Here is a 25,858-nt window from a genome sequence, read left to right as displayed (position 1 = left end):
CTGATAAATTACAAAGTATTTCACATTAAAAAAATGTAAACTGAAGAGTGATTAATCTGAAACTTAGTATAGTTAGAGCACAAGTCTCGGAAGAATAAAATCAAACTCTACATTATATAATTCTTTCCCTAGGGAAAAAACAGTATTAATAATTTGGTTATCTAAACAATACTTAATTTTAATTAATTACTAAATATTTTATATTAAAACTGTCATTTAATAACTCACAAATAGTATTCATATATTTTTCAACAAATCCAGAAATAGTGCCTCAATTCTCTTTTGCCAATTAACCTTAATAAGGAAACGATGGGGGGGCGTGCCAGGGTGGCTCAGTGAATTAAGCAACCAACTCTTGATTTCAGGTCAGGTCGTGATCTCGGGGTCATGGGATCAAGACCCAGGCTAGGCTCCAGGCTCAGCAGGGCATCTGCTTGAGATCCTCTCCCTCTGCACCCCCTCCCAGCTCCTGTGTGCATGTACATGCATGCTTTCTCACTCTAAAATAAATAATTAAATCTTTTACAAATTTTTTAAAATGATGGGTATATAGTAAGTAAAGAACACTGTTATTTTAGTTAGAGAAACCTAGATGGAAGTTCTACTCTAACAGTAATTAAAGTGTGACCTTGGACAAACTAACTTTTGTAAGTTACCGTGCCCTTAAGAGTAAAATGGGGATAATAATACTACCAACTTTACAAAATTATTGTAGGAATTAAATACAAGTACCTGGCCCAGAGATAGACATTTGGCAGAGTTCAATATATGTTAAGTATGACGACAGTAATGACACCGATGAAGAAAAGTAAAAACATAAAAATAAAGGACATTATATTTGTACCTGCAAATGTCAAAGCAAGACCAAAAGACAATTATTTGAGAAACAGATTACACTGGAATATTTTCAATCATCTATCTTTTTTCCTAGAAGTACGAGTGTTGCACTGAGGCCGCCAGAAATGAATCAAACTGTCACAGCAGTATATAGCGGTAATTCATCTTAAAATGCACATGATTTGAAATGCATCCATATTTTGATAAAACATCTACACATACACCAGATATATGTTCTACATTAAAATGTTGAAATTTACTGTACTTTAATTCTTCACAGAAGGTTACATTGGAATATACTAGGAGACTATTTCATCCTCTGATATGTTAACATAATTTTTAATAATAAATATAGAATGACCAAAACAAATTGAAAGTTTAAAGTACATTTTTTTCCTTTGGTATTTAAGTCTGTTTCTTTCTGTAATTGTTTCCAATTCCAATTACTTACAATTAGTATAACCTACACACCATCTAGAATTATTCTGACCATCTAGAATTAAAACCACGTAACTCTGCTATGTCTTATATCAATGTAATAATCAAACTGGAGATCAAGGACTATGCTAGTCTCCTAAGAGACAGCCTCCAATGAGAATAGCTCTAATAAAAGAAATGGAAAGTATGCAAAGGGTATAAGAGATGAATGTGGATAAAAGAACAAATTGACCCAAACACCCCACAGATAATTCACTAAACTAATACCAGAAGACACACTTAATCAATACCTTTCATTTAAGGTAATTCAAATGAAAGTGCTTTAATTAAGGATGCCAAGCAAAGTGCCAAAGGAACAATAATTACTCATGGAAGGGTATGCTAACTACTACTAAAAAAAAAAAAAAAACCTGAAATCTCAGTACTTCTCCACAATAAATGTCTGATTGTAACTTAAGACACAGTCCGGTATGGAGAGGAGGAGTTGGGGAAGACTTCTGGCTTCATGCAGTCTTCCGGAATGGAGATGTTCTTGAGCTCCGTGATCGTTCAGGTCCTTGTCCTCCTTTTCACTGTACTACTGAATGGGGGCAAAGAGGATGTGTGGCACATAACTTTTTAGGGACCAGGCCTGGAATGATGGACATTATTTAATGCTTATTGGTCAGAACCCAATTACATGACCTCCAACCTAACTAACAGTAACTAGAAAACAGCCTAGCTGTGTTCAGAAAGTTTTCACAATTGATAACTAAATGAAATACTATCTAGTGCAGTTCTGGGGCTAAGAAAGACCAATTGCAAAGCTAACAGATTTGGAAGTGTGTTCCTACAAATCCAAAAGTTTTAAATGCAGGAAGACATATTCCAAAAGAACCCAAAATTATTCTTGACACCAGGGGTATTTTTTACTTACGCTGGACTTCTTACCAGGAGAGCACCTTCCTGGAGAATTGGAGGTAGATAGTATTAAATCTGTTTTCACATGGGGCAAGATTAAACTGAATTAGCAACCTGTTTGCTCAACTGATATGCTGAGATTTATGTCTTTATGGTATCTCACTGACAGAATGTTTCTGAAATAAAGCAAGCATAGGTGTTCCTCAAATATCTTATTTCATAGGTATTAAGGCTGCGTGGCTCATCGGCACAGATAAACCATTAAGTCGAACTGTAGTTGTGACTACAATGGGCACAAATGAGGTGAAAAACATAAGCAATATTTAGCATTAGTATGTGAAGACTGTATTTACCATCTGTTTATCCAATCTTGTTTATGAAGCTGATAATCAATATGCAAATTGATATAGTATAAAAAGGCAGGTTGTACAGCAAATGATTCCTTTGTATTTTTTTGTGTAATAACAACGGAGATTAGGGCACAGTGATGAAATAGGTACTGTACTTCCTAATTCCCAATACAGAAGACTTTTAAAAGTGACAAGAGAAATCGGGAAAAACAAAAATCCTAAGATATTTATTTTACAACGTCCCTGTTATGTACCAGAAACTAGTCTAAAAAAGAAGGCACAAGTTTGATCTTCCTGAAATGGAAAAGGCATTGACATCTTCCTCTGCCTCTTTCCCACAAAAAAAAAAAAAAAGACTAGATATAACAAAATAGAAAAATATGGAAAAATAGGTAATAATCTTAGACATCACTGGCCTAAAGGTAAACTGGGGAGGAAAAAGTACTCAGAAGACTATCCTCCTAAGGGAATATTTCCCAAAGTACATAAAGGACTATTACTTCACAGTCACCTAAAATACTTGTAATAAAGCAAAATTTGGGTCCCCAAGCTAGAATTCAAGTCACTATATTTCCAAAGATTTCTTTTTCACACTAATTTTGAGAACTAGTATCTTGAGCCTAACATAAGAGCTATGAAAAAGCCATAATCAGTGAAAAGTTTATAAGGAAAAGAATATTCAATTATGGATTAATTTATTAAATTAAAAGATCCTGCTTAGTAATAGTGACCTATATCTCATATAATTATTTTATAATCCCAAATGTTTTTGAGAAATTTAGTCTTCAATTTATTGTGGGAAAAAATAAAATATGATTCTGGACAAACCCATTCATTTTCATTAATCTACCAACATGGTATCTAACAATCCTATCAATATATACAACCTTCTCAAGTAGTCAATAAATTGCTCTAAGATCTGATGTGGAATAAATGAAATAACAAAGTTCTTTGGCTAAAAAAAACACAAACTGATGAGGTAACTGGTTCTCAGTGGAGATAAATTTTAGGGTAACAATTAGTTATCTCCATAATTATGGATTTCTCTTTTTTTTTTAAAGATTTTTTGGGGGGTGCCTGGGTGGCTCAGTGGGTTAGGGCCTCTGCCTTCAGCTCAGGGTCCTGGGATTGAGCCCCACATCGATCTCTCTGCTCAGTGGGGAGACTGCTTCCCCCTCTCTCTCTCTGCCTACTTGTGATCTCTCTCTCTGTTAAATAAATAAAATCTTTTTTAAAAAAAGATTTTTTTGATTTATTTGACAGAGAGAGTGGGCTCAAGCACTGGGAGTGGCAGGCAGAAGGAGAAGCAGACTCCCAGCTGAGCAGGGAGCCTGATAAGGGACTCAAACCCAGGACCCCGGGATCACGACTGGGCCAAAGACAGATGCTTAACTGACTAAGCCACCAAGGTGCCCCAATAATTATGGATTTCTAATAGAACTTACTAAAAGGGCTAAAAAAGATGCCAAGGATTATAGACATCCTGAGTGCACAAGGCAACTCCACAAAACAACAAAAAATAATTTTCCAAAACCCGTGTAACTTTTGAACAACATGGCTTTTTGAACCATGAACAGGATTTTTTTGTTCATAATTATTTGAATCTAGAACTTACATCCATTTTACATAAAAATGCAGAGTAGCTTTGCATGTTTACAACATACCCTGAATTTTCTAGAAATGCAACCATGTGACTTGAAAATATACCATATACAATTCTGATTAGAACTTAACAAAAATGTGTTCATCATGTCAGGAAATTGCATCACAGCTATGTACAATACACATCTTTGAGTACACCATATGTCTGGAAAATATCTGAGACTCCTTTTAGTAGACTAAGAACCAAATATTATTAGTCATATCAACTTATTAACAGCATTGGATTTCATTAATAAAGTGATTAAAGTTATATTATTTCTAGCCAACATATTTTTTTAATTTGTAGCACCAGCACAAAATCTTTGTGGTAGAAATCACACATTAAAATTATTTACTTGGGGGCTGACAATTGTTTTTCAACATGGGACTCATAAAATGCTCCCAGAAGCCTATAGTCTAACTCCTTTTGCTCTAATATTACTGTATCTTTTTCCAATCTGTCATCTATTTCCTAAAATCAATGAAATGATATAGTTTCCAAAGTCTTTTTAAATATCAAAAATTGAATGAATGCCTTGACATGTGATGGGCTTCAAGACGGAAAATATATTTTCTGTGGCATTTCATCATAATCTTGTCCATATTTTAACCATTCAAAGATCAGCTCATACTTAAAATATAATACTTCCTCATTTTCTCCATTTCAACAGCCTGTTTTCTGTCTTGGCATGAGATCTCCAGTTTCTGATTTACTATCTTGATTGAGTTCAGAGTGAATGAAAGGAGTTTCAGAGACTTCTTCCACTTGGCCCTTTCTGCCTTAACAGCTCATTTCTCACAGATCAAAAATAATATGCAGTTCTACAAGAGGCGACATATACCCATTCCAATTATGCACTTAGAGACAGGGAAAATTACCACAGAGTGAGTCTGCAGACCCAATATAATCAATTAAATAGATTTATACCAAAATTCAATTTATTACCTAGTCCCCATAAGTTCCCATTTTTACAAAGAGGCTATGACTCTTCATCTCTAAATGCCAGGAGCACTCCTTACTTTTCAAGATTATTAATTATGAAAATCCATAAAGTTCTAGAGAACATTATTCCATCCCCATTGAGAATCATTGACCTAATAATGTTTTCCTCTGCCCAACCAAAATACTTTGACCTTCACATTTACTGTCTACAAGACATAAGAACACTTTACTGACTTGTTGGAATTCAGATATTTTCTGGTAATCAGAAGTAGATTAGTTTTCAATGTGGTGTTCCATGATTCATTGTTTGTGTATAACACCCAGTGCTCCACGCACAAAAACTAATGATGCACCGTGTGGGGACTAACACAACAGAACAAAAAAAAAGTAGTAGATTAGAAAAGGTCTAATCAAGGGCCAATCCAGAAACATGTTTTTGGTTTTTTTTTCATCACTTGCAGTTAAGATAAAAATTGTCAATGGTGTCTTAAGAAGAACTAACACAACTTCCTAAGATACATGGTAGCAATATTGAAAAGATTTTTTTTTAAAGATTTTATTTATTTATCAGAGAGAGAGAGAGGGAGAGAGAGCGAGCACAGGCAGACAGAATGGCAGGCAGAGGCAGAGGAAGAAGCAGGCTCCCTGCTGAGCAAGGAGCCCAATGTGGGACTCGATCCCAGGATGCCAGGATCAGGACCCGAGCCGAAGGCAGCTGCTTAACCAATTGAGCCACCCAGGCGTCCCTGAAAAGATTTTTTAAGCAAATAAATTAATGATATTTTGGTGCTTGATACCAATTCATATACATTATCCAAAGCCCCTCAGAAGTATCTTTGTGCCTTTTCCCATGACCAATTATCTACTAAATGAGTTGAGGTCCCTTTGGAGAAACAGTGGAGAAGTATTTATTGTGTATATCGATGAGATCGTACAGGTGCTTCTTTTACTTTATTTGATGGGTGCTGGGAACCAGCATTTCAGACTGGAATCCTAAGAGTGAAGATTCACAATTTTCCATTGGGACAGCTGACATCAACCTTCTGCTTACTGGTTCATGATTTTTTTTTCTTTTTCTGGTAATTTAAGTCAAACAATAATCTACTTGGTTGCCAAATTAGTTCATCCCTCAGAACTCACTTAGGCATTACCACAAATTCTTGCCAAATAACACATCCTGTTAGCCATCTGGTCTTGTTAACTGTTAAGGTAATTAAGAGTTAGGTACAACCACCCATCCTTTACGATTTTGGAATCCTAACATAACCACGCTGATACTAGGGAACCCAATTGACAGGTAATATTTTCTCTTGTCTACCATGACCTACAGACAACAGCCACCACTGAGTTTCAAAGACTCCAGAGTTCCCCTTACAACTGTACTCTTTATTGTCTTAATGAAGAAAGTGCTCTGGAAAACCTCCAAGAAAACAGAATCAATTAATAGTCTACCGGATATTATGTAATATTTGTATTCCAACATATCCAACTTCCTGAGTTTCCTGACTCCAATGCTCAACATTTCCACGACAGTTACAGCATCTCCCCACCTATATACTACAGGCAATCAGCATGCTCACATTTTAAAAAACCATCAGCAACTACAGGTGTATCACTAAGGCATGAAATCCTGGATCATAGGAGAGTGATATGATATCATCAATAAATTCTCCCTTCTCCAGCCTTAGATTTCACACTCCCAAATCCCAAACCCTCAAGGTAACTCTCATATATCCACTGCTGGTTCCTGCCTCTGCATATTGCTCAGGCCCTGCAACTTTTTCAGTGGCAAGCTATCTCTTAACTATCTACAGCAGAGACTGTGTCTTCCCAATCATGCTACACTGAGACCTGACACTTGTTACTGATCTGGAGACAATAAATGGAGGCAGGGTGCACTCTGGAAGAAGACAAACACTTCTTATGAAACATAAACATCAGGTGAAATCTTTGCATTGTTGCCAGGGAAAGGGAAGTGACCTTACTCTATCAAATGACAGAAGAGTACTACTTCTACCCAGGAGTTTTCCAGGGAATGAATCTAGGATTCAAGACTCTGAGGTCACACTTAGAAGTGTCCCCCCTGTATGCCTCAAACTCCCACTCGTTCTCACCAGGCAGTGACTCTAGCATGGGTAACCTGTCATGGCTCATCTTTCAGTTTCATTTGCAGCCAGCCGAACTAGTAATTAAATCCCAGGCATAAATTCAACATACTCTGCTCTCTATAGCTATCGAAGTTAAGGTTCATCAAATGCTGTCATGAAGACCAAGTGATATTCACAGGATGCCCTGAGTTGATGGAAGTCTCTTTCTTTAAGGCTTTATGACAGTTAATAAAAGCCAGCCAAGTCCACGGTCATAGTTATGATCCACCCTGCCAAGACTTTCAAGTGCTAAGGTTGCTGCACAAACCAGCACTTCTCCTCCAGCCTATATTTCAGTCTATCAAACACAGTTATATTCTCAATAATCATCCTATAGCACACCAGGATAACCAATATCACACTTACTGTTAGCATTACATAGTACTTACTGCCCCTGGTAAGTCTTCTAACCATAAGATCCCCTGATGAAGGCCTGTTACACCAAGAGCCACTTTCAGGAGCAACTGCTTTAGCTGGAATTACCTCAGTAGCAGATGCCAAGGTAGGATGGGGGTGCTTACCGAGGGTAGTCATCTCAGGAAGCACTGTGACACAATGGGAAATGCAGGATAAATGCTCACCCTTCATTGGTGGAGGAGGACCCATTTTGGCATAAACTATCTTATATTTCCTGGTTGCACTGGCCAGAAATAAGTATCTCTGGAACTGAAAGAGGAACAAAGATTCTCCTACTTTATGTGGAACCCTGGAAAGGACAGGAAACTGTCCCTACAGCTTTGGTGAAAGTATGACTGCCAAGGGAGTTATTAGCAAGATATATCGTAAGTATCTGCCACAACATTTTATCAAAACTTCTTTTACCATTTTTATTTTATTAAAATAAATTATCTCCCACTGAAGAACACTAGTTTCTATCATAACGGTTGTTATACGGCTGAAGAAAAAAAAATTAACTACTGACCTTCCTTACACTATTACATTGAACAGGAATTTGAGTGAGAGACACTGCATTTCACAGAATGCAAATATGCATGACCTTCACACTGTAAAACTGATACATGTTACAAAAATAATATATTGTGTTTTCTTTGAAGTCAGCATGTTACTCCTCAAAAGTAAACAAGTGTCGTAGAGAATTACATATTTATCTTTACATATCATTTACATATCATTACATATTTATCTTACAGTTCATATCTCCATTAAATAATGTTTTAAGTGACCATTTCTGAGTTCCAGCTGTGGTTTAGGTCAGAGCCAGAACCCTGGCAAGGCAAATAATGCAGTGCTCCTTTGAATGAACATTTTGGCCCCATTACTGAAGCCCTGTTCACCCTGTCTGCTTCTGCTATTCCCCTTCCCCCAGCTTACATCACAGGAAATGCATTCTTGAAATGTTCTCCATTTTCTTCCTTGAGCAACTGGTGGGGTGCATGGGGAAAAAATTCTAGAAAGAGCCCTTGGGGGACCCCAATCCCTGTGGACCCCCACCAAGAGCTCTGCACTCTACTGCCCATCCAAACTACAACAGCAGTCTATCAACTACCTCAGCTCAAGTCTTCTACGTTTCCAGTTCGTTTCGCTGCAGGTAAGCCAGTGTTCCTGTCTCATGTCTCCCGGAAAGCTCTGGTTACCCTTCAGACTTTTGGCTATTTGTTTACCCTGTAGTCTCGGTTCTGCAGTGATTTCCAGAAAAGTCATGGATTTTCAGTTTTCCCAGCTCTTGTTTCTTTCATTGTAGGGGTCAGAGCAATGCTCTTGCCAGCTGTCTGTGTCCTTGAGCAAAAGCTTGAAATGCTATAACCTTCTTCATTTTCACTGCCTTGTTTTACTGATAAAGTTTCTCCTTCTGTTTACTACATTCTCCACCCAGAATATTTCACCTCCTCCTTCAAGTTCCAGCTCAAGTATCCTCTTCTCAAACTTTCCTGATCCCTCCAAGGTAAATTAATCCTGCCTTTTCAGTACTCCAGCAAAATGTTCTTCATTCCATTCCAGTATAAATTTACTAAACACTTACACTGTGGTACAGATGACATGGTCCCCAGAGAATTTCATTCTAGCAAAGGTTACAGGCGAGTGCACAGATAATGCAAGGAACACATTAACATATAGGAAGAGAATGCATTTTAGTTGGAAGAGGTTATAAAATTTTAGTTTGAGGAGGTATAAATACACAAGATGTGATGTCCAACTATAAATTTAAAGTCAAACAAAAATCGTCCTGTGAAAAGGGAAAGGTTCCCAAGCATTTCAAATCACTGAAACAGCAAATTAGTATATTACATTTTGGCTGGTGTCTGCACTGTTAGCCTGAAAGATACTTTCAGCAAAAACTATGTGATATTCATCTTCATTAATAGTATAAGCACTAACTTAATAATTATTTGGCGATTTGAATGACTAGCTTTGCTTCCTAATAAGAGTGTGTGTTTTTTTTTTTCAGTATAAGCACACTGTTGAAAATAATTGCTTTAAGAATGATGATCCTATTTTCAGTGCCCTGCACTCAAAAGCCAAATAAATAAAACAAAGAAAAAATAATGAATATAATTCTATCTAGAAAGGCTATATACAAAGTACTGTACAAATTAGTATTCCAATTTTTCCCTTGCTTACAAAAATCATAAATAAGAACTAAGGCAAATTGTACTTTCATCATTCAGAACTATATAATTTATTTTTCTACTATTTCATACATATGCCAAATCCTGTTACTTTGTATTTCTAAAGTGATAATCCCATGATTTCAATGAATTAAAATACTGCTCTCACTAATCTGGAGACAAAAGCATCTTACTATAATACCACATCACAAATTATTATAGATGGTTATATCATTTAAGTAAAAATACAGTACAAATTAAAGATGTCAGTTTTATTTGATGCAATAATCGAATCTTAGAACAAAAATAAAATATTTTTTCTCTATGTCCAGGACCTGATACATAATTTGTGGCAGAGGGAGGCAAGAAGAAGTACAAAATAAAAATGTAAGGCTCTTGCTAAAAATTTATTAAGAATTTCAAGATGGTGATAGCAGTACATTAAACCAAGCACGATGCCCTTCTAGACACACACCCAAGAAGGTGGCCCTACTTATGAATTTTGTATTCAGTGAAATATTAGAAGTATCTTCTGTCTTAGAACACAGAACTCTGATTTAAATCCATTGGTATTGAGACAAAAACAGCTTTCCTTAATAGGAATTTCCCTAAGATCTTGTGCTTTCACTGCCTTTTTTTAAGTTTAGAGGCTATGGAGAAGAAATAAAAACTAGTCTGTTCACTTTCTCTGAACTTGAAAACCTATGACACCTCAGTGGCTAGTCAAAGATATGTTCTTCTATCTTGAAATGCTTAAAATAATTCTACAGCAAATAATATATTTGTTTTAAACAAAAAGAAATAAACTGATCATTTTCCATGGTTAACAGACTTCTCTGGATATAAAAGTTTTATTTTTTTCCCATGGAAAATGTTCTTTATTTTGAAATTAAAGTGAAAAAATATAAATGAATAAAATACAAATGCATGTGGAAAGTGCTAATGTGCCTAATGCTTCAAAATACATATGGTCCAGATAAAAATTAAGAGAAATACCTGCTATTTTGCTTATTTGTTTATTTATGTATTTATTTGCCACCCTACAGTACACCATTAGTTTTTGATGTAGTGTTCCATGATTCATTGTTTGTGTATAACACCCAGCGCTCCATGCGATACGTGCCCTCCCTAATACACATCACCAGGCTCACTCATAACCCCCAGAACCCTCAGTTTGTTTTCCAGAGTCCATAGCCTCTCATGGTTCTTCTCCCCCTTTAATTCCCCCCCCTTCATTTTTTCTTTTCCTTTTCCTAATGTCCTCCATGCTATTCCTTATGCTCCACAAGTAAGTGAAACCATATGATAACTGACTTTCTCTGCTTGACTTATTTCACTCAGCATAATCTCCTCCAGTTCCATTCGTGTTGATACAAAAGTTGGTATTCACCCTTTCTTATTTTTTCATAATTTTATAGTTATTATAGAGTTGATGATTTGTGTCCAATACAGTACATTTATACCTAATATAGGTGCATATAGACAACTCCGAAACAAAAATTATTTTAATATTATATGTCATATATAAATTAGAAAAAATGAATGTTTAGATACCACGAGTCAACTGCTTTTTAGGGTTATTTTCTTGATGGGGAGAATAAATCTTGAGAAAAACAATTAAATTATAAGAAGACAAAAATCATTCACAAAACTACTGAAAGCAGGGCGCCTGGGTGGCTCAGTCATTAAGCATCTGCCTTGGGGTCAAAATGAAGCCCCACATCGGGCTCCCTGCTCAGCGAGAAGCCTGATTCTCCCTCTCCCTCTGCCTGCCTGCCACACCCCTGCTTATACTCTCTCTCTCACTATCTCTCTCTGTGTGTCAAATAAATAAATAAAACACTTTAAACAAATATTGAAAGCGAGTAAAAAAGGTGGGTTCATGTTTAATGAAAGAGTGAAAAAGAAGTATAAGGAACCACTTAAAAAGCTTAAATAACTACGATTATAATAAATAATGACAGATTCAAAAAAAGGCAAGAAATATGATTTTTTACTTAACAGGCTATGGAGGAAAATCATAAAAATAAAATGAAAATTTAATGTATGCATTTTTCAAAAAAATTAAGAATGTTTCTTTTTTTAGAGAGATACCAAAGCAAAGATATTCTATGGGTTCTTTTAAAGCCCCCGCAAAACTACCATTTTTAAAAGGCTTACATTTTTTATGAGAATTGATAAAATGCAAGTAAACCTAGTCTACAATAATATGGATTGCTTAACTAGCACAACACTAACCTTAAAAAAGGAAAGCCTGTAACAATTAGTTTATAGCAAAAGTTCAATCTACAAAAGTTCTAAAAAGTCATTTTTACTTACAGTTGGCATTGATCACCTTTGATTCCTTTCGTTGTGCAGAAACATTTTCCTGTGTGCATGTGACAAATATTTGCATGGCCGCTGCATGTACAAGCTGTAAGTCAAAACGAAAATGACACTGAATATTCTCCATCACAAACATGCATCACATTTCATTTAGGGCTTTATTTTTATACCATGTATTTTCCCCTGTCCATCCAAAAACTAGAGTTACCTCATAAGTTATTTTTTTATTAAAGGGAAGTAAATTCACTTATTGAAAAATTTTGTGAAACTCTTTAAAGACTTTGGGGTATCCTGAAGTTAAGTATGGATCCAAGTATTATTGCATTCTTCTTTGGGCTCCTTTCCATTTCTAGTTAAGCAAATGAATTTCAAAGAGCTTAAGAATTTTGGAATCAAAGGCTTAGATTCAAAATGTACATCTGTAATCACCAGCTACCTTGGGCAATTTATGTAACTTCTCTGCCTTAGTTTATTCATCTGCAAAAGATAATAATAATGATGATGATGATGATGATGTTTCGCTCTTAGTACTGATGTGAAGATTAAATGATATCGCATATTTTTAAATACCTAACACATATCGAGCACTTAATAAATAAAGCTATTACTTCTACTACTATTACGTTGCCAAAAATAATAAAAATATAGCTATAAATCATGTAAATAAGGCATGCCTCTTTATTGCCCCAAATAATCTTATCCTGCTTCTGAGATCACTCTCAGTTTTAATATTCCACAATATTAACTGAAACAAACAGGGGACTCATTTCATTTTATTATTTTGCATTCCTTGTTAAAGAGTAGCATTCCAATTATTTGGGACACAAACTCCATACTTATTGTGTCCACCATCCAAACAACTGGTAAGTTCTATTTCAGCATGCACAATCTCTCTTATATCTGCACAATCTCTCTTATATTGTGATAACCACTGTATTCGGTGGGACAGCATATGTCATTGACATATGTCAGTGTCACACACTGACACTGTATTGTGTCAGTCACAATCATATGTCACATATCATAATACATAACATAACACATGTCATAATCATACAGTCACATATCTGATCTACCATCAGTTATTTCTAGGCTACAATGCGTTTGGCCAACCTGAGACAACCTAAAGAGACCAGGTCAACCATGCTACTAGCTCTTCCAAAAACTTCAGTGAGATCGACCATGTCCTGCACACCTCCAGCTAGTTAAACCACTCTCTGATATAAATGAAACAATGTGGTTTTTTCTTGGTTCACATATACATGTAAAAATAAGTGAGTTTTGATCAAAATATAAAATACTCTAGAGCAGGGGAACCTGAGTGGTTCAATGGGTTAAGCTTCTGCCTTCGGCTCAGGTCATGATCTCAAGGTCCTGTGATTGAGCCCCACATCGGGCTCCCTGCTCAACAGGAAGTCTGCTTGTCCCTTTCCCTCTGCCTGTCTCTCTGCCTCCTTATGATCTCTCTCTGTCAAATAGATAAATAATTTTTTAAAAAAATACTCTAGAAACTAAGCATCTTGCTAATTGTTTATGATTATTTGCTTTGAAAAATATAGGTGATTAATATAAAGTAAATAAACACACATATAAAGTAAGTTTTGGTACTAGATAGATTCTTAAGAACATGGTTTTCTGGCTAAAAGAAAGTTCTACATAAAAGTACTACTTTTTTCTTCCTAAAGAATATTTAAATAAATCAGCATAGTTTTCCTTTAAGCTTATAGAATTAACTATGGAAACACACGGTGTGAGAATTACAGAAATGAATCTACGGGACTCTAAGATATATTGATAACATGTAATTTCATAAATAGTAAATGAATATACCATAATATCTTAATATTAACTTGCAGAGGTTCAAATTAATATTGTCTCATAGTCAGAACTTCACTAAAAATAATGATGCATATTAATATTTTAAAACTTAAACATTTTATTTACCCTTTATGGCAGAACTAAATAAGAGTTATGTTTGCAGAGTTCCTTTGAAGAATTACCATTGTATAGTAACTTTAATAATTCCTGGGACCAAAAAAAATTGTGTTAAAATGCCTTTTAATGTAAGCCAATTTTGAGAGAATTCCCTTGCGGTTCTGTATGTCAGGTTAAAATGGCACAAATATATTTCAAATTCAATTGTTTAAAATTTACACTTCATGAAAGTGTTGAAATTACTCTGTTGTCAGCATCTGAGGTTATCTTTTTATGCTGAATAAGCACCTATGAAATCATCATACAGTGGCCTCTTGTTTGGCAAATTTTATATGATGATGATTTTATAGCCTAGACATACACTGAAGGGACATTTTGTGGTCACATGTTATTTCTGTTCCCCTACAGTATAAAGTTGCAATATTAACTTACAGCCAAGACTGAACAATAAGGATAGAAAAAATAAAGATGCTCTAAGGGTTATTCTAACAAGTTGTACATGAAGAATATATAGAAACATGAAACCAAAAAAGGTAGTCAGCATTGGTGGGACTTGTTTCTAAGTCAGCTTATGTGTCAAAGTCCCTTCCATTGTTAGATCCTTACTATCTGTTGAATACCTATAACAATAATTTCTGGAAATTAGGAAATCGTGTCCATTTAATATGTACTGTATACATCTAGTGTATTATACTTGATATTTACTAGATCTGCTATACATTATATTTCAAGCGAGTAAGAATTCTGACAAAGGCAAATGTTCAAATAGCTGATCTAAAATTCTATTCAAACTTACATTTTTACTTACAACTCTAAACCCAAATTTTCACTTATGTATGGTTTACGAAAGAGGGGAAAAAGAATATAGATGCTTCTTTTTTATATAAATAAACATGAAATGCTGATACCAACATCATCTTAGCAATCTGAATTTTCTCATCAAAAATGCTAGAACTAGGGGCGCCTGGGTGGCTCAGTGGGTTAAGCTGCTGCCTTTGGCTCAGGTCATGATCTCAGGGTCCTGGGATCGAGCCCCGCATCGGGCTCTCTGCTCAGCAGGGAGCCTGCTTCCTCCTCTCTCTGTGCCTGCCTCTCTGCCTGCTTGTCATCTCTCTCTGTCAAATAAATAAATAAAATCTTTAAAAAAAAAAATGCTAGAACTAGGGGTGCCTGGGTGGCTCAGTGGGTTAAAGCCCCTGCCTTCAGCTCAGGTCATGATCCCAGGGTCCTGGGCCAGGCTCTCTGCTCAGCAGGGAGCCTGCTTCCTCCTCTCTCTTTGCCTACCTGTGATCTCTGTCTGTCAAATAAATAAATAAAATCTTTTTTTTTTAATGCCAGAATTATAACTATTGCCATGTCCCTGTTGAGAGAGTATGATTTTTTTTTCCTACTGAAAAACTGATAGTTCTCATAATTAAAAATGGGCCATCAATCGGACTTACAGAGATTACTTTTAGTCAGGATATTTGACACCTGTACTTGCCTAAATAAAGAATAAGTAGTAAAACTCAGTTATTCAGCCCTAGATCCAGTATTTACAGAATGGGATGGGGGTATAAGGCACTGCTTTAGAACTGTAATTAAGATGGCAAAGAAGGAACGCCTGGATGGCCCAGTCAGTTGAGCGTCCAACTCTGGATTTCAACTCAGGTCATGATCTCAGGGTCCTAGGATAGAATCGCTCAACAGACTCTGTGCTCACCAGGGAGCCTGCTTGAGGATTCTCTCTTCGTCTCCCTCTGCCCCTCCAGGCCTCCCTCTGCTTGTGTGCTCTCTCTCTCAAATAAATAAATAAATAAATCTTAAAAAAAAAAAAAAGGTGACAAATAAGGATCCAGAACTTAAGTAACTGGAACCTTCAAGCACATGGCACTTTTTCAAGGATTTCAGTGATAGGTTAGAAAGTCATAAAGTGCCAACAGGACTTTAAGATTTATATTTTATAGTCCAAAGCTGTTCAACATATTCAAAAATGGAGAGAAGAAACTCTAACCATCTATTCTAACTATATCCCTGGGGCCAAATCTGGCCCAATTCCTGTTATTGTACAGTCCATCAGCTAGGAATGGTTTTTACATTTAAAGAATGGTGAAGAACGAGAAGGAGGTGAAGGTGGAGAGAAAGGAGAGAAGGAGAAGGAGGCAGAAGAGGCAGAGACAGCAACAGCAGCAAGCATAAGTAGCCCACAAAAACCAAAATTTACTATTTAAGCCTTTAGAAGAAAAAAAGCATGAAGTCCCTGATCTATAATCACCAAGCCTGCAATCACATAATTTGTCAGCTTTCCATTCTGGTTTAATTTTAAAAACTGAAATCATATTTAAAACAATTAGTTTTTTTCCTAATAGAAGAAAGGTTAAGCAAAAACATTAAATATTAAAAATATTAAAAATGTCACCAAACTAAATTTTAACTCAACTTCTAAAAATTGAATTTCTAATAACCTGTGTTTACTTTTATAAAAGAGTAACTTTAATCTTGCTTCAATATCTTTGATAAAAGAATAGACCTTCAGTCATATTTTATTTTCTTACTCTAACTGGCTAGTTTCTTGACTGCTGCTAATGACTACCATTAAAGTATATAAATCCTTTAGAATTGACTTCTTATACTTTATTTAATCTGTTTCTCATTCATCTAAAAAAACAACAAAATACCAATACCTGGGCTTTAAATGAGACTTTTAGAATGACACATTATTAAAAGCTATTCACAAATATTATTACTTGCCTCAAGTTCAAATTCTTAAATTCCAAGTGACTGAATCTTTATTGTGTCTATTTTGAATCTGCATTGTTTTCAATGAGATTACTTTATAAAATTGCCTTGAATAGATATTAGATGATGAATCAAAGAATCTGAAAAAATGTTGAGTATTATGTTACAAAATATGTTTTATATTTTGTAACATAATAACAATATTTTGTATCTATATATGACTGTACTATTTCTGATGTATTTTCATACACATTACTTCTTTAATCTTTTGCCTCACATATTATACCCATTTGACAGAGGAACAGCTTCAAAGAAATGAAAAAAAATACCAAGTTTTTTCTGGGAATAGATAAATTGATAACGGTCATCATATAAAAAAATAAACAGGCAGGAAGAGCCAGGAAAACACTAAAAAAAGAAAAGCTTAAAAAACAAAGAACCAGCCTACTAGACATTAAAACATTTATAAGCCCTCTATAATAAAACATTGTAATACTGGAGTATCAAGAGACAAACAGATCAGCAGAGTAGAATAAAAAATCCATAAGACATTTGAAACTTTAGAATTTAAAAATCTTGTATATTAAATCATGGATCAAAATTTTTTAAAATAAATGTCAATTGTACAAGTGATGGAAAAGGTAAATTAACATCTATAGCTCACACCATACACAAAATTAAACTCGAAAACCATTAGTGATCTAAATGTAAAAAAGCAAAAGGACACAAGTAACAGAATGCATAGGTAACTTGGATAGGCTGGGTATAAGAAAAAGTATTCTAACTCAAGAGAAATTATTTTGATGAGATTAAAATATAAAGACTTCACAGCCAAAACAAAAAACCACCATAAGCAATTTCAAAGGACAGATACATATTTGGAGAAAACTGTTCAACAGATAGATAGTGGCTCTAATAAGTAAAGAACTCTCACCAAATTAAGAGGATAAAAATATCTCAACAGAAAATTGAGCAAAAAATACAGATAATTCACATAAATATAAAAATGGTCCTTAAGTGTATGAAGATTATATTAATTTCACACGATAAGAGAACTAAAAATTAAAATTTCATCTATCAGACAAAAGATAAAAAGTGTAAAAATATCTTCTGTTCACAAAGCTATATGGAAACAAGTACTCTCATAAACTACTAGTGGGAGTACAGACTGGTAGAACCATGACTAGCATACAATGTATGTGTTTATCTCTTAACCTCACATGCTCCCTTCTAGGAATTTATCCTGAAGATACACTCCCTAGAGTACAAAAATATACATGCACACAAAAGTTTCTACTGCACTATTACTGATATTTGAAATTACTGGAATTCACCTAAATGTTCATAGTCGTAGTATAACTTCATAATGTAGTCTAGGTAGTTATAAAAACAATGAGGAAGAGCTCTGTAATGTGGAATGATTTCCAAGTTACATTATTAAATGACAAAAGTTATGCTTTGTGTAAAAAAAAACTAAGAAAATATGCATATTTCTACATATTTAATTTTAAAAATAACGTAGGGAGCCAAGTTACATTATTAAATGACAAAAGTTATGCTTTGTGTAAAAAAAAACTAAGAAAATATGCATATTTCTACATATTTAATTTTAAAAATAACGTAGGGAGGAGAAGCCAGAGATGGGTTTGAGATAGGTTACTTACAGGGCATGAGTGAGAATGTCACGAAAAGATGGGGGGGAAGGGCAAGGAGGAAACTGGCTTTTTGTACATTCGTGACTTTGAGGACCATGTTACTATTTCACGTACTCAAAAAAATATATATATTATATCAACAATACTGGTGGGGCACAGGTAGCCTAAAGCTGACTAAACACAAAAATAAATGAATGGCCCCAACTGAAATGACTAACAACCACACTGAAGGAGGGAAAAAGTATTTTTTAAACAGTTACAGACTCTATGTCCTCATACTGAAGACAAAAATAAATGTATAAATGCTAAATTCTAATTAGTAGACTTCCTTTTCATGGAGGTATGGCTTTGGAACTGCTAAGCCAGTTCCAAAACTACTTTCTGTACATTTTAAGATTGAGGAAATTTAAAAATATATACTGTGGATAATGAAAGTCAGCTTAAAAATTTGGACAGTAGAAAGAATAAAAATGAACCCAGTAGTAAGGGACAGAAAATGAGGTGTTAGTGTAAACTCATGGGTTGTTTTTTGTTTTTTTTTTTTAAGATTTTATTTATTTTATTTTAGAGAAAGAGTGCAAACAAGCAGAAGAGTAGAGGGGGAAAGTGGGGGAGGTGGAAAGAATCCCAAGCAGATTCTAGTTCAGCATGGAGCCCAAGGTGGGGCTCAATCTCACTACCCTGACAACATGACCTGCGCCAAAGCCTAAAGTTGGACCCTTAACTGACTGAGCCACCCAGATGCCCCTACACTCACAGATTTTAGTATAAAATATAGGTGGATGTAGAACTATATATCAATGTGTGTAGTTATGTACATGTATAAGAATATATAAGCATCTATGGTTAGAAATGTAAGCATGTGTGTACACAGATATTTATTTATTCTCCAGTTCTGTCTGTTGAAGTGATCTAGAAATAAAATTGTCTTTGTAGCAAAGAGCCCACTAAAGGAACCAAGGCTGCTTAAGAAATGCCAGCTTTCAGTTAGAGCAGGGAAAGTACTAGATGGTGGCAAAAGTACAAGAAAATGCTCAAAGAATGATAAAGAGTATATGAAAAATGGATGAATATGATACAAAGAGATGATAGATAGATAAACAGATACATAAATACATAAATAAAATACACAGATGAACTAGAGAAGAGAAAGCTTTTCATCGCAAAAGAAAGCCTAATAATTAGTATAGAAAGAATGATAGAAAATCACCATTTGGTAAAAATCATAAAACTAGTAGACTAGTTTTGAGATACTACAGAGTCTCAAAGTATCTCCTAAAAGATTTTTTTTTTTCATTGAAGAATAATATAGTAACTTTAGAGTAAAGAAATCTGGCAGACACATCCAAATGTCCCTACTGAACATTACCTTTACTGGAATGATGGTAGCACGTAGGTCATGATAGCTCATGAGAAGAATTTAGCATAACTTCAGTGGTACTCCCACCAAAAGTATGTATCAGAATATAACCATGAAGAAATGTCAAACAAAGCCATGTTCCATACAAAGCACATGCTATACACACACCAAAAAATGGGCTACAATCCTAAACAATGTCAATGTCACTTAATAAAAAGAAAGATCAAGAAATGTTCCAGATTCAAGAAGTCTCAAGAGATACACAAATGAATAAAACCAGTCACCCTGGATTTTCTTTTTCTCTAAAGAACAATGCAGGGACAAATTAAAATCTAAATAAGGTCTATATTTAATAATAATACACACCAAGTTTGATTTCCTGATTTCTGGAACTGTAATGTGGTTTAAAAAATTCCTAGTTTTTAGAAAACATCACTAAAGTATTTAAGGGATAAAGGCCCATCAAGTCTGCAATATTTAACTGAAACAGCAAGAGAGAGAGGAAGCACGATGGAACTCTGTGTATTACCTGCAACTTTCCTGTGTTAAATTATGTCAAAACAATAAAACAAAAAAGTTAAATAGACCTTTTCAATTTTGAAAAGATTAAACACTTATACATCAAAAAAAAAAAGTAAAATACATGCTTATGTTTTTGACTTGTAAGTCGGTAACAACATTGCTTAACAACTTTGAGGTGTTCTTTTTCTCCCTATATGTTATCGAGGCTTTGTTTTCACCATAATGAGTGGAAGGGATGTTGTCAGCAATATGTGAAGTAAACAATTCCATATCTCAAGAAAACATTATTAATTCTTTCTCTTTCTGTAAATGAGATAAAAAGGTAGATGACAAATAGAGACACTGTATGGAGGGTATAGAGATTGTAGGGAGAGTATTCACTCATTCATTCCACAAATATTTAAGAAGAAGCTATTCCATTTCAGCTAACCTGTAACACCCAACAGCAAAAGAAGAAAAGAAGAATCGAGGGCGCTTAATTGGTTTATCATTAACTAAGACGGGGGTGAAAGGAGACTATTTTTAAATAATGCAGTTGTTGAATTCAGTTTTTGAACCAATTAATATGAACAATTCTGGCCTTGTAAGGATGACAAAAAACAAGAAACCATTGCTCATTAAAATAAATACACAATTAAACAATTATATATTCCCTTTGAAGCCTAAAAATATAGATAATTAGTCTAATAAAATCACTAGATGAACCCATAGAGAAAAAGCAAGATGAAAGGTATAGATGAAACTGTGATTAAAAGAAAAGCAAATATTTGCATTCATATCCTATGGTATATAAAAATGGAACTTTGAAAGAAAAGGTTTTTCTTGGTAATAATATATTAAGAAGGATTTTAATATGTTTATGAACTATTTACAGAAAATATTTATGCTGATGCTTTCCTACACCTGCTCTAGGCATTTCTAACATATGATTAACTTGTCTACCGTCACTAATTACTTTTTGAGCATTATCTAAGCAATGAAAAAGTGTGTATCCAAATTGGCACTTAGCTGAATTCTAATCTTTAAAAAATCTATAAATATCAGACTAAAACCAAATACACGCCTAGAGTTTCTTAGATTAACCTCTAATTTTCTGGAATACACTAAATAAATGTTTTATGTTTTTAGAATATGAGAAATATGCACCATTTTAAATTTACTTTTTAATTTTCATCCTATGCCTGTCATTTGAAGCAAATAAGAATTGCTTAATTTTTGTAGGTTTGTATAATAGCCTTTTTTATTGTTAAATTAAATTATACCATCTTACCTCACTTTTTAAACAATCAAATAGTGCCGGATCCTTATAGCACAAAATCTCAAGCAATACATGATAAGGGCACTAGGCATCACATCAAATGAAATTAAAGAGAAATATTAAACACTTAAGATAAAATAATAGCTTCTATGTAGTCCCCAAAAGATAAACACTGTACTTGTAGATTTAAAGCCATTATTTTTTTTAATTCCATGATATATTAGCGAGCTTATTAATGAAAAAAAAGCATGCAAGTCACATATTTTATGGTCAAAAATATGCAAATCAGAGGTGGAAATAATTTGCAGCATCAGGCCTAGGAACTAACCAACTGCTAATAGCACTAACCAAATGCCAAAAGTTGAAATGAAGGTTTAAAGTTAGGATGGGAGGAAACTAGAAGTTTGTGCAAATAAAAAACAGGGAGAGACATCTTGAAAAGATCTCTCTTGCAATCTTGATCTTCAAGATCTTAAAGATCTTGAAAAGATCTTGAAAAGGAGGTATAATAAAGGTGCGAAAACAAGCCAAGCGAAGTTCCCCAACACTCAAAAGTTTACCGAGGGTGTCTCTAGCAGTTTCATGAGGCTCAGCCCACAGACATCTCGCTGAAAAGGCATCTAACACAAGAAAGTAGTAAAAACTGCACCTTCTACTAACCACAATCAAGGTCATTCTGAAATTACCTGACTTAATGTCAGGTCCAAATACTTTTCATAATCTCAGTTCTTCTTGTCCTTTTGATTCCTTTTATGAGATTAAAAGAGATAAAGAGAGCTCAGAAAGATGGAATAGATAAAGAAAGCTTAGGGTTCTAAGTATTTGAAGTTAGAGGAACACATCCCTCAGAAAAACAAAATGCTTCAAAATAATTAGTACAGAGAGAAGACAAATTAGCTACAAATATCATAGAAGCTATAAAACAAAGATTTTTTTATTTTTAATTTTTTTAATCATTCAGTTTAAACAGGCAGCTCTGCATGATATAAAAAGCTTTTCTGGGGGGCGCCTGGGTGGCTCAGTGGGTTAAAGCCTCTGCCTTCAGCTCAGGTCATGATCTCAGGATCCTGAGATTGAGCCCCCGCATTCGACTCTCTGCTCAGAGGGAGACTGTTTCCCCCTTCTCTCTCTCTGCCTGCCTCTCTGCCTACTTGTGAACTCTGTCAAATAAATAAATAAAATCTTTTAAAAAATTTATTTAAAAAGGCTTTTTTTGTTTTCTTAATGTATTTAAATGTTTTTGAAAAATGTTATTCTGAAGCAAGTCTTTAATCAAAGTATAACTTCATGCCCATACCATATGCTAAATATCTACATATAATTACATAATTATTCATGTAATGGGCTCTTTTGGGGATATTTAAAGTCTCAAGTTGGCCCTTCTTTGCCACACAGGAAAATCATGTACACTAAGAAAATACAAACTTTTTAACTTTGTTGTGTCAAAATAATTAATAGAAATAAGATTTCCATTTTCATCCATTGGCAGGTTTAAATCATTCAGGTCAATGCTCCCAGTTTGAGAGATTTAAATTACTTATGCTTATTTCAAGGAATACTCAAGGTCATTTGATTATAAACTTTCAGCTTCTATAAACACCTCTGATACGTGAGAAAAGTTTAAAATGAAAAAAATTCCCCTCCTAGTAGAGAAAAAGAAGAGCTCATTCAAATTCCTTTTACTGCCCTCTTGTCTCTGAGGATAGTTGTGTCATAGCCCAATGTATTTATTAAAGTATTAAACAGGGGCGCCTGGGAGTCTCCATCGTTGCGCATCTGCCTTTGGCTCAGGTCGTGATCCAGGGTCCTGGGGTCAAGCCCCATGTTGGCTCCCTGCTCAGCAGGAAGCCTGCTTCTCTCTCTCCCACTCACCCTGCTTGCGTTCCCTCTCTTGCTGTGTTTCTCTCAGTGAAATAAATAACTAAAATCTTTAAAAAAAAAAATTATTAATTACTTCTGTAAGTCTGCTATGGGTAGATATCCACAATATATCAAAAAATTTAAAAAATAAATAAGTTTTGCTTATACGAAACAAGGTAAAAATAGAACTGTAACTGTGTTGAAAGAAGTGATTTTCCTCAAACTAGAAAGAGTTTCTTTATCACTATTAAAAGTAAAGACCTAAAATAAAATTTTAAAAAGTATGTAGAAAGAAAAAAATCAGATGAGTATAGTATTCAAACTCCTAGAAAAAGAACAACAAAATGAACTAAAAGACATAACAAAATTAGACTATGTGAAAACCAATTATGAATGCAGTGTAAAAGAAAAAAATCTTATTGATAATGCTATTAAACATGGCCTTATTGTTTAACCCATTAAACATCTTGCAATAAAATAACCAAAAAGAGTTAAGACCTAGATGAAAAAAACTATTGGTCACATATGTCTACAATTTTTTAAATGCCTATATTTCACGATTTGGAGAGGTGGGTTTTTTTGTCGTTGTTCTTATTGTGCATCTTTTTATGAATAATCAAATAAAACAAATACATACAAATATTTTTTAACATTCTGGTGATTAATAGCATTATAGCTTAGTTGCCTCACACTTAGAACAAGGTATAATGAAAAGCATGGAATTAATGATAATGGTATAAAAGTGAAACTTATAAATTGAACTCAACTCCAAAGGGCCCACCCAGATCCTTCCATCATAATTAAACTCTTTGGGTACCTGGGTGGCTGGCTCAGTGGGTTAAGCGTCTAAAAAAAAAAAAAATTAAACTCTTTGTCCCTGGTTCTATCATTCAACCTCTTCATAACACCATTATATCACCCTTACAATGTATAGAAATTCAAGCCCTAGTCCAGAGTTTTGCATATAGTTAAGTATTCAATAATTGTTTGTGAATCGAAGATAATCCTTCATTGCAAAGTAATACAGTACATAGTGTTGAGCCATTAGAGTACAGCAAGCCATTCTAGTCAATGAAACTTTCACTTATGTTCTTTTACTAACATTTATAAGTCAAGTTGAAGATAGTATGACAAAAATAATACTGTTACAAAGTATAAAATCATAGTTTTATTAACATACTTAAGTTTACTGATGTAACAAATTTTTGTAATAAAAATAATAGTTCCGTGCTTTGCTTTCTCCTCCTCTGGAATTCTGGGGATAAAAACATATGTTTATAAAAAATAAAAAATTTAAAAATAATAATAATAATAATAGTAATAATGACAATGACAGCATTCTAGAATAAACATTTGCCAGAAGCACAAATTATTTCTTATGTAAAGTACCTCATTTATGCCTCACAATAAATTAAATTAGTCATATAATTTTTAACTTAGGAAACTGAGACAATAAGAGGTTAAATCATTACCCAATGTGACAATGGCATTGCCTGGATATGGACCCAAGCAGTATGATTCCAAAGCCCAATCTGTTGACAACGTTATATTCTTCCATAGGTAAGAAGATTGATAGACGGATGATAGACAGATAGACAGAGAGACAGACAGCAACTCCAGAGCAAATGTGTATCAAAGAATCTTCTTGGACATCAATGAGAAATAATTTTAATAAAAAACCACTTTTTTAAAAAGTTTTTTTGTTTCAAGTTCTTATTTAAACTCCAGTTAGTTAATATACAGTATAATATTAGTTTTAGGAATAGAATTTAATGATTCATCACTCAAATATAATACCCAATGCTCATCACAAGTTGCCCCTCTTAATACCCATCCTCCTATATAACCTATCTCCCCACCCACCACACCTCCAGCAACCCTCAGTTTGTTCTCTATAGTTAACTCTTTTCTTTTTTTTTTTTTTTTAATCATCCAGGTCAGTGCTCTCTTCTTTTTTTCCTATGTACATCTGTTTCACATTTCTTAAATTCCACATATGAGTGAAATCGCTGACTAACTTACTTCACTTAGCATAATACACTCTAGCTCCATCCACATCTTTGCAAATGGCCAGACTTCATTCTTTTTTGATGGCTGAGTAAAATTCCACTGAGTAATAATACACACTCTGTGTGTGTGTGTGTGTGTGTGTGTATCCCATATCTTCTTTATCCATTCATCAGTTGAAGACATTTGAGCTTTTTTTACAATTTAGCTATCGTTGATAACGTTGCTATAAACATTGGGGTGCATGTGAACCTTCAATTCAGTGTTTTTGTATCGTTTAGGTAAATACCTAGTACTGCAATTGCTGGATCATAGGTTAGTTCCATTTTTAACTTTCTGAGGAACCTCCATACTTTTTTTCAGAATGGCTGCACCAGTTTGTGTACTCACCAACA

The 25,858-nt window shown here is 34.3% G+C and overlaps 1 protein-coding gene across 1 annotated transcript in view; it reads right to left on the bottom strand.

The window, feature by feature from the left end:
• ATRNL1 (attractin like 1) overlaps positions 1 to 25,858 on the bottom strand; it is a 796,208-nt gene that overhangs the window by 552,255 nt on the left and 218,095 nt on the right. The window contains exon 20 of the mRNA XM_032313798.1: positions 12,143 to 12,236. Within this exon, the coding sequence (XP_032169689.1) occupies positions 12,143 to 12,236 (94 nt within the window). The remainder of the gene's footprint in view (positions 1 to 12,142; positions 12,237 to 25,858) is intronic.

The sequence above is a fragment of the Mustela erminea genome, chromosome 14 (genome assembly GCF_009829155.1).
Source record: "Mustela erminea isolate mMusErm1 chromosome 14, mMusErm1.Pri, whole genome shotgun sequence".
In the NCBI taxonomy this organism is placed as follows: domain Eukaryota; kingdom Metazoa; phylum Chordata; class Mammalia; order Carnivora; family Mustelidae; genus Mustela; species Mustela erminea.
This window is presented reverse-complemented; position numbering and strand designations above follow the sequence as displayed.